Raw genomic sequence first — 10,645 nt, 5'->3', positions numbered from 1 at the left:
CAACCTAGAGACGTTCAGCTCATAGACGTCTCCACATTGGCTACGTATCTTGGAGTTAACTCACTGAGGGTTTTTTTTTTGTTGATGAATATATCTTGTATTAAATAACTAAAATTAAAAATTTGAAAAAAAAAAAAAAAAAAACCCTTACTGGGTCCCAAATGTCGAATCAAGAGGGAAAATTGAGAATCCTTTTAAAAGCCTTGTACTATTAAAAATCAATTACAAGTACCGTAATGTGGGGCTACTTGAGCCTCCAGGGGCTACTTGAACTCATGAGAAAAAAAGCTTTTAAAATCCGTCATGGTCCTATAAAACTTAATGTATAGACTTAAAAACTTTATCCATGACAGGTAACAGTAGTAGGTAGAGGCTGAAGCATGAAACAAAGTTTCTGCTACTTCCGCCTTTTTCTGATTGAGGTTATGATTGCAAGTTATCTAAACAGTTGTTTTTAGTGTCTGCAAATTTTCACATGTAAGTTCATGAAAACATTTGATATCATCAAAGTAAAGATAGTTTTTTTGCTTGTATTCTATTTCTTAATGAAATGACAATGCTTTAAGGTTATAGCTATATAATTAACACAAAAACTAATATAAGTTAGTAAAAGTGCACTGGTTGCCTGAAAATGAGGCTACTTGAACCCAGTGTTCAAGTGGCTCCAAACCACATTTTATCACTTAATTATGTTAAGTAAGGCTTGTAATCTTTTAAAATAAAGAACTATTTACACCCGTTTATTTGCAGATCTGGCGATAAAAAGGCTCCGAAAGTAAAAGATAACCCCTTGAAGTAGGAAACAGCATTGCGAATTATTAAGAAGAAAAATTACAACTGTGTCCAGATTCAACGAATTCCGGAGAAATGTCTTAGAGAGTGGCATCAGCCCATTTTGACTTAAGTATATCAAGTTTAAAAAAAAAAATTAAAGATCGTTCACAAAGTCAGCCTGGGCATCCTGTAGTATTTAGTAAATAAATCCACCCAAGCCATTAAATTGAGTTTTCATTCTTTCTAATGTTTAAATAATGAGCTTTTAAATTGGTTTTAGCTGCAGTTAGATTATATTTCGATATTGAGAAATTACGTTTGCCTTAGAATATGGTTTTATATATACGTTCATTTTATATTAATTTATGTAAATAATGTGCAATTTGTATAAATAGTTTGCTCACTAGAATGTTCGTTTTGAGTTTTCTTTCAAAATCATTGGTCCTTATTGTACCACCACCTGTTTTATAGCTTTTTCTAATGTAGTTGCTGAGTGAGACCAAGTAACCCCAGCGCGGGGCGACTTTAACCCAATTTTTAAAAATAGAAAAAAAAAAAAATATTGTTAAAAAAAAAAATCTTAAGGGGGTAGCAGAACGTCTGGAAAGTGGTAGAAACAAGGTTATCGGTTCACATTATAAGTTTAACCAGAAATTCAGTGTAAAACTCGAAAATTTCGGGTCCAAGTAACCCCACTGTACGGTATTTTATTTGTTGACAAATAGAGACTGGCAGCAGATAAAAATTTTCAATTTGTGCGTTTAATTTCATTGTCGGCAAACAATGAATTCGGATACCAATCGCGTTAATAAAGGCTTAGCCAAATTTAAAATCTGCTTTGAAGAACGCTATAATTCGAATTCTATTGCACATGCAAGTTCTAAACTCCTCTCTACAAGACGCAGGAAAAGTTACTCTTTCATTTGGTACTAAATTTTTTAATATGTTTTCACTGAAAAAGTCGCGAAAACCATTTTAAAGGATTTTAAATAATATCATCGGTAATTAATGTCATCCAAAGACGCAACCTAGCTAAGAATCTTCTTGAGCAACTCTCCTTTCAAACGATTTTTTTTTTCAAAATCGGTCCATCCGTTTTGGCTCTAGAGTGCCACAGACAGATACACATACACATAGATACACAGATACGTCAAACGTATAACCCCCTTCCTTTGTGTGTCGAGGGTTAAAAATCGCTACTATTTTTTTGTGACTGTAATAGCAACAGTAGCAAGTGGTTACTATTCAGAATCCCTAATCTAGAGTTTTAGTGCACTTGTGCTGCATTTAGTGCTACATTTGGTATAGCGTAGAAAATTGCGTAGGAATACTGAGAAATAAAATGTTTGCACGGTCATAGAAAAATTAACCAAGTTTTGTTGCCCCACATAAACGTTAGAATTGGCTTTTAGACTTACAAAAGAGATAAAAGACTCTTATGAGAATAATATTTTCCTAAATTTAATTTTTTCATTCCACTTATAGTACCAATATTCAATTCAATTCAGGGCTGTGGAGTCGGAGTTGAGCTGATTTTGCGCTGATAGAGTCAGAATCGGAAGTCTAAGGCAGAAAACTTCAAAATTCAAAGAGTCGGAGTCGGTTATTTACTATCCAAGTCTTACACTCTGCCAGGGCTGTGGAGTAAGAGTCGGTTGTCGAACATTAAAAAACGCAGGGATTCTCAAACTGGGTGCCACGAAGTGTCCATAATATCCATGTATGTATGTTAATTTGGTTTACCAAATGTAAAAAGTGCCTGATCTTATTTTCCTGCAAGTTTTGTTTCAACATGGTTCAGTGTAAGTTACCAGTATAAAAAAAAAGTTACGTATTACTCTTGTAGCCAAATTCATGTAGTCGGGGAATTCAAAGATAGATGTAGCTGTGCACCGATCTTTTTTATTTCCTTTTACAAAAAAGGAGGTACTGTATTCGCAAAAAAATTTTCATTCAAAAATCGGCCTTAATTTCCATTTTGCTCGCCCCCGAATGAATACTCATTATTCTTTTCAACCCGATCACACGTGGATACATGCCTAAGAACGTATAGACACCTGAAGAATCCATTTTGACGATCCCCGAGTTAATTACAACGAGTTTTCTCGTGACGTCCGTATGTACGTATGAATGTGTGTATGTATCTCGCATAACTCAAGAACGGTAAGTCAAACGGTAAGTTACGGTAGAAAGCTGAAATTTGGCACATAGACTCCAAGTGGGGTCTAGTTGTGCACCTTCTCTTTTGGTTGCATTCGGATGTTCCAAAGGAGGTCTTTTACACTTTTTTGGAGTAAAATCATTGGTAATTTCAATGTAAACTCAAGTGGTGCTATAATTTGGCAAACACTCCGAGGCACTATTATCTTGTGGATTAATTAATTCACATGATGTGGATATTCTAAATTGGAGTAAAAGGAAGTCATGTGATGCACACATCAGCTCGTTTTTCTTGCGATTTGATAACCTATAAAAGTAGATTATCGGTCGTTAAGGATGTTGTTAACTTTCTTAGCACTCCGGTGTCTTTATAAGATGTCACAGGAGTATCGGATGTTGAATGTGTGTGCGTATGAGTGACCAAAAAAAAAAAAAAAAACGATTTATCAGTTGCGCCAAATATGGTGATTGATGTATCGCCTTTCCATGGAAGTAAATATGGAATTTTTGATAATGCTTTTGAGGTCGTCATCAAAGGTTGAATAACATAAAATACTATTTCAGTTCGTTTTAGCTTGATAATACTTTTTATCGTTTTTGCCTTCAAGTGTGAAGTTATCTTTGTCCAGAGTTTTCCTCATTACACTGTTAAAAATTTTCCGGAAAATTTACGGTAATTGTTACTGGCATCCATGTTGCCAGTAACTATTACCGTAAAACTCAAATGTTACTGTAAAATTTTACGGTTTCCTCGGTAGGCCGCAGCAACCAATTGGCGCTGGGATCGCTTATTTCTCCGGTATAAATTACCGTAAAAATCAGCGATGCGTTAGTCCGCCATTTTACAGTAACAATTACCAGAAAATCTTCCTGAATTTTTAACAGTGTACGTCCCGTGTTCTTAAAAAGCGCTTTTTGTTGCTAAAATAGCTAAAAAAGCGCAACTTAAATTTTAGCTTGGTTTTTTTTAAATTTTTTTGTGAAGCATCTAATGAATCTGCAAAAGCCGGAGAAATTCAATCATAAGGGAACGAGATATTAGGTTTTGAACTGAAGCGTAGCCTTGCACTTACGCACGTAGTTTAAAGAATAGAAATTGACTAGAAAGCCGTGAGAAAATTTCTAATTCTTCAAAGGGTGCCGCAAGTCTAAAAAAATTGAGAACCCCTGAACTAACGGAAGTATTAATTGAAAACATGTTTTTATGTTTTAAACCCATTGCGTAATTATCACGTTATAAATCCATTACATAACAACAGCATGAGTAAGTCCTGATGTTTTTATTGATGCTTTTTCATGTTATTATTTCGCCGGTGAATATTCTGTATTCGACCTAATTTGTGATCGAATACTTAGTTAACTCGATCAAATCTCTATTCGTTACATCCCTAATGATTAGCTATTTTATGTCTTCTTTTCTTTACTAATAATAAAGCTGAAAGTCTGTCTTTCTGTCAGGATCTCTGTCCGGATCTCTGTGTCGCGCCTAGACCGTTCGGCCGATTTTCATGAAATTTGGCACAAAGTTAGTTTTTAGCATGGGAGTGTGCACCTCGAAGCGATTTTTTGAAAATTCGATGTGGTTCTTTTTCTATTCCAATTTTAAGAACAAAATCATAAGATGGACGAGTAAATTACGAAATTATCATAACGTGGAACCGTAACATGGGCACAAGCCAATTGGCGAGATACGAAATTATCATAACGTGGAACCGTAACATAGGTACAAGCCAATTGGCGAGAAAATTCATTATACATTATTTGTAAATATACAGGCGAACGAAAAGATCTTTTAATTTTTCTATTACGGGCAAAGCTGTGCGGGTACCACTAGTACGTAATAACAGTTCAATAACTTAAATTACTACACCTAGCAAGCTACATAATAGCGTTATTTCTACGTTATTTTTGAAAAATTATGACATTTTTCTAGTATTAAAAACGGGTGATATCAATGAGAAGAAAAACACTAATAACATACAAAAGCAAATAAATATTTTATTTCACACATAAAAATACAAAAAAAGTAAAAAACATGTATTCACATTCTACAAAATAAATAAAAATTATCAATAAACACAAAATGAAAAGGGATTTTTTTCCCAACACATTACATAAAATTATACGTTCATCTACCAGCGATGATGAAAATTTAAATACAAACACCATGATCATCTAGAATGGGACACCAATAAATTAAAATTGAATCGAACCATTAATTTTTAATGAAACAAAAAGTTTGTTTCGGAGCCAGAGAAAGAGAACCTAACTTCTCCGAAGTCAGTCAAGTATTATGAAGTTCTGAACTTTGATGGAAGTTGTCCCAAACAACTTGTGTCAAGTAAAAACCAACACCAATATAGATTGATACTTTAAAAACTTCGTATTAAATGACATCAATAGTAACATCAAAGTCTTAAAATAGTGGAAAAAATCATCCACCTGAAAAATCACTTTTAAACACGAAGTCTGAAAAATTAGACTCAACGTTTTAAGAACTAGACTTAAAATCAAATATTGGCACCAATACATTACAAAATATATCAAATGTAAGAATTAACCTTTTTCAGTTATTTTATATGAAATAAATGGGAAATATTTTTTTTTTTTTTAAAGTGAGTAAATTAGTAAATAAAAAATGTAGCGCATTTCGTTATGATTGAAATTTTCTTCAAGTTGAGACAGTAAGAAAATGTTTAATTTTCCGTTCAATTATCAATGTGATAAAATATTGAAAAATGTCAATAAATTTTCAAATATATTTACAAATTTGTTTCAAAAATCTTAATATATGTACTATATTAAAATATGTTTTAATACATGTACTATAAATTAAACAATTTTTAGATTTCTTCTAGATCCAAGAGAAAATAGTATTCGCCAATTAGTATGAAGGGCTAAATGACTGAAGTTTACTTGAGATTGAAAGTAATTCTCGTTTTCGATTAAGATTTTAAAATAAAGGTACGTTTTCATAACCCAAAAAGGGTGATTCTTCTACCGGATGAACTTCTCCCCTGGTCGTTTTCGACCAGTCACGTAGTAGAAATCGCTCCCAACTCGCCAATCTGTTATCAAATTCGCTGTATGACCGAGTCGGAAACTATATCGAAGTTATTCCTAGACTGAAGAGAATTGGATTGAATACTCTTACATAAAATAATGTAGAGTCAACGATGATGATCAAATTGTAGTTTAGTAAAACTTGAAAAATATTCTATTTTGTTCCTTACAGCGAAAGGAAGAAACGTTTCTCCAATTGAAAAGTATAAGCAGTATGAAGGGATTTTTTTAACTGCAATCGCAGTGAGTTGACGGACAGTATCCTCTAGCACAATTCGAATCACACCAACTAGCAATTCCAGCAATTGAAGCCCATACACCAACTGCTCGACAGCCTCCACCACTATGGTTACCTTCAGTTTCAATGTTCGTCGTCTTCCTTGGCGGATTTTTAGGTTTGTAAGTTGGTCTTGGCTTCTTAGTGATTGGAGCTTTAGTGTAGAATGGTCTATATGGAGTGACCTTTGGAGTGTATATTGGTGCGTACGGAGTTGGCCTAGGTCTTCTTGTTGGGTACTGCCTGCTTGGTGCGTTATAACGACGAGTTGGTCTTGTTGGTCTAGGTCGCCTAGTGGTTGTTGTCCTTCGTGTGGATGGTTGACGATTGTAGTAAGGTTTTCGGGATGGAGCATATGAAGGTCTGGCTCGAGGCCTATACGTTGACCTTGGCTTATACGTTGTCCTGGGCTTATATGTTGATGGTCTGGTTTTATACGTTCTAGGTCTGTACGTAGTTCTCCTCGTCGGAATAGCAGATATGGATGGCTTATCAAAGGGTCTTTCATTGTAAGAAGGAATGTCATTGCTCTCAAAGTCATCAATGGAAACATCTGCACAACCCCTGAAAGTCTCTTGTGGTCCGCAGCCAACTTTTGACGTTCCGTTTTCACATCTTCCCCAGTTGTTTCCTGAATTTTTAAAAAATAGCATACATTTACTGTATTAAATGTGTTTAAATCAATAGTTTTTTTTTTTTGATAAAATATAAAAATTAATTTTCATACAAAGAGTTTTTTTAATTTATGAATTATCGATAGTAATTTTAAATTGTATAGCAATAAAAAAATGTTACAAGAAACGATCTTCCTTTAATTTTGTTCATTTGCAGAGTAGAAGCTAACGAGGAAAAATTCAGTCTTAGGAACTACAGAATCGGAATATTTTGATTTTTAAGGCCAAGATTTAAGTTTATTAAGCGCCCTATATGCTTATGGCTGAAATACTTCCCAAATTACTTTTTTGCGTAGACAGTTTGAGTCCTTGATTTGGACAAAATATATTTTCGCCGTTGATTTTTTGTTCAAATGCTCAAATTGACGAATAAATGCACAGGAATACATTAGGTCTTAGATTTCTGTACAGTAATTACAACAAGGACGCAGAAAAAGAAATACACAGGTTTTCCTAATAAAAAAGTAGAATATGAAATTCAACTTGAATCATTTAAAACTAGTACAGGAATATTCAATTTAATTTTAGTTTACTTCTTTTTGCTTAGGGAGAACTAAAAAATGCATCATCCTATACAGAGTAATAACTGAAGTAGAAGAAATAACAAGAAATTTGGTAAATTAAATAAATGTGAACTACATAAATGTATAAAAAAAATAAAAAAAATAATTAAGCAAATAAAAAAGAAAAAAAAAACTATTCTTTTCATACTAACACTAGTTGTAAACATTCTCCAAATTTGTAGAAAACAAAAAGAAAGTTTTCGATGTAATATGATATTTTCTGTTCAATAGAACTCAATGACCGTCGGGGAAAAAATCTCTTCATCGTTGCGAAACGCAAAATGCATCAAATAAATAAGAAAAGGAAAATGAAAGAACTTTTGAAAGTAAAATAATTATCGTATTCCAACTCAGAGAGGCATTTTAACCCTAATAGTTTCTGATAAGATCGTCAGAACTTGGGATGAGTCAAAAACGATGGTTTTATTTTTGATTTTGGATATTTTTTGCACTTTTCTCTGATTTTCCAGAATATTAGAAATCTCTGATTACTTCATAATTTTTTCATTTTGTCAGAAGTCTGAACAGCGGTGGACGGGTGAATTTCCTGATGCAGTGGAGAAATTGATAAAAGTAGAATTTAAAGAAATATAAAACATATACATCATTTCACAATAATAGAACAAATATAGAACTTGACGGATTTTTGAAATAGGAAATGGAGGATTTATCGAACAGCTGTGATCACAATCTATATCCTGCAGTAATGTGTCTTTTTTCCTAACAATCCTACAATTTCAACTCATTTTAGTTTGTTTTGGATTAACACTCTCAAATAGTTCTCTCCCTCCCCTGAAAAAGGGAAACTTCACACCCCAGGGTCTTCTTTTCCTACCTCAGAGGTGGTTACTAACTGCTGAAGTGATTTGATGACTGAGTAAGACAGCTCAGTCTTTGTTTTGATCCAAAACAGGAGTAGAGCAACCCCTGATACAGCACCCCAAGAGATATTGATTTATAATAGGAACTTAGAAAGCTTGACTACGACTCATTTAAAGTGCACCAGTCTCCATTGGAGTTCATGGAAGGGTCTTCGACCACCCGCTATAGAACCCGCTTCCCTTTAGCCACGAGCCTGGTTTTTTTTATCTATGGGGCTACCTCTGCTCTCCTACTATATATATTTTTGTGTGTATCATTCTTTAGCAAAAGTAGTCGTACTCGTAAATAATTTTTTTTCCCGAAATTGTGCTACATTTTATTTTAAGTAACATACAGACACACACATACACAAACGAAAAAAAGTAGTTTTCGAAATTTTGTACCTGCAGTGTAGGTCCACTGAAACACGCACTGACTGCACGTCACACGACTTGGCAACCTTAATTGCACACTAAAAGGTCCCGTGCCGGCTGAGGGATAATATTTAGTTCCTGAGCCATCTGCTAACTCCAGAAGAAACTGGTCCAAACATTCCTGAGTAACAACTGTTGTTGGCTTGTTGTGTGGGCAAAGTTTGAACTCGAAGAAGCCCATGTGATTTGCAGTTATATCTACAGTTGATTTAATTACCTGGAACAGAAAGAGAACGGATTCATGTTGTGATACAATATAATGACATAAATACTATTACTTAAATTCAAAGCTGATAAACCTGGTTCGTATATCTTATTTAAATTGTTTATTAATTTGAACAAACGTAATAACATTTTCCACAGTTTATCAGATAAGTCTCGTGCGATTCATAGGGGGGTCCGATGTTTCAAATCCCGAAGTAGGCACACGAATAACAACAATCTATCAACCTCTTTTGTTTTGAATTAAAGTTACTTCCCCCTTTAAAGAATTCAACAGCTTTGACCTTTATGGACAACAATGACAAGCTTAATAAATTAGAGGAGGAAAAACAATACTTAATATCCATTCCTTCCAATTTGAGAGCCTCGAAGATTTACAAAAAGCTTCAAAACGTAGAACCTCTTCAAATAGGCAGCAAAAATGATAATGCACAAAATCGGAAGATAAGTTTTTGGAACTGAAAATAAATATTTACAGGAATCGCAAACATAGTTCACTCCTTCAGATCTGGCACACATTTGGTGCATGACACATTTAAGCAATGGTTCTCTGCTTCAGAAAACTTTTTATCATAAAAGATGCAACCTGTTCGATCGAGTCTCGTATATCTTTATTGTTGATATACACATACAGGCTGTTATCAGGGTTGATGTACAGGTTGTACCAGTATCATTATCCATGCCCAGAAAGCGAAGGTCACAGTGCAGTCTGACGAGGGTGATGCTGAATCGTACAGATCCCTGACTCAAATTTTCTTTCTTTTTTAAAATAGTCTTTTTGTCTTTCCTCAGTTACCCAATGACTGGTCTCTTATCAGAAAACTCAACGCGGCTTTTTGAGAACACATAGTCGAGCATTTGGTTAACTGATCCTCGTATCCAATCATGCGATTGGACTTTGTAGCTTTGCTTTCTGAAATTTCAAAGTTCTAAAACGTCAATGCATTTATTTAGCTGAAAATAAGAAAATTAAGAAATTAAATTGGGAGCCCATACTTACACCAAGTGAGGAGTCCCATATTTACATCTAAAACACCTATAAAAGAAGGCCAATATCTCATGTAACCTAAAGGCATGCCTCTAAAAGTGGCTCAGTATCTCCGTTTTCCAATATCACTGTAAAAATTATTAGGGTAAGTGAGCCAAATACGGTCCCTCTAAGGTTTATGGAATAATATCTCGCTCATTTATGGTTCAATTGGCTTCAATTTTTGCACATTCATCAGCTGAATCATAAAAATAAGAAAACAAAAAACTTTCAATAGGGAAAAATTACCTCACGCAGGATTGACGGCAAAAGAACGACAAAAATGTACCATGAAACTAAAACTAATTGAATCCAAATACTAATACAAAACATATTAAACCACATTTGATAAACTCAAAAACATAATCAAAAAGTCATGTTAATTTCAATGGAAATATGATAGATCAATCGTCACATATTCAGGGCACCGATAATTCGAATTTTCTGTTTTTTTTTTTTTTTTTTTTTTTTGGTCACTCCTGCGCACAGTTTGCGCACTGCACATATGCAGAACAGGCTCTTGTCCTCCACTTGATACTCCGCTGTCCTAATAAAGCGTAGCATCGCCATATTGGGCTATACAGTAAACT

At 34.1% G+C, this 10,645-nt stretch overlaps 1 protein-coding gene across 2 annotated transcripts in view; it reads right to left on the bottom strand.

The window, feature by feature from the left end:
- Nucleotides 1-5,583: 5,583 nt before the first annotated feature.
- The window catches only part of LOC129217070 (uncharacterized), a 119,186-nt gene continuing 114,124 nt past the window's right edge, over nucleotides 5,584-10,645 (bottom strand). For both annotated transcript variants that reach the window (XM_054851316.1, XM_054851317.1), the window contains 2 exons: nucleotides 8,777-9,023; nucleotides 5,584-6,905 (listed from right to left, as the gene is read on the bottom strand). In XM_054851316.1, coding sequence (XP_054707291.1) covers nucleotides 6,226-6,905; nucleotides 8,777-9,023 — 927 coding nt within the window. In that variant the 3' untranslated portion in view covers nucleotides 5,584-6,225. The remainder of the gene's footprint in view (nucleotides 6,906-8,776; nucleotides 9,024-10,645) is intronic.

This window comes from Uloborus diversus, chromosome 2, assembly GCF_026930045.1.
Source record: "Uloborus diversus isolate 005 chromosome 2, Udiv.v.3.1, whole genome shotgun sequence".
NCBI classification, from domain to species: domain Eukaryota; kingdom Metazoa; phylum Arthropoda; class Arachnida; order Araneae; family Uloboridae; genus Uloborus; species Uloborus diversus.
This window is presented reverse-complemented; position numbering and strand designations above follow the sequence as displayed.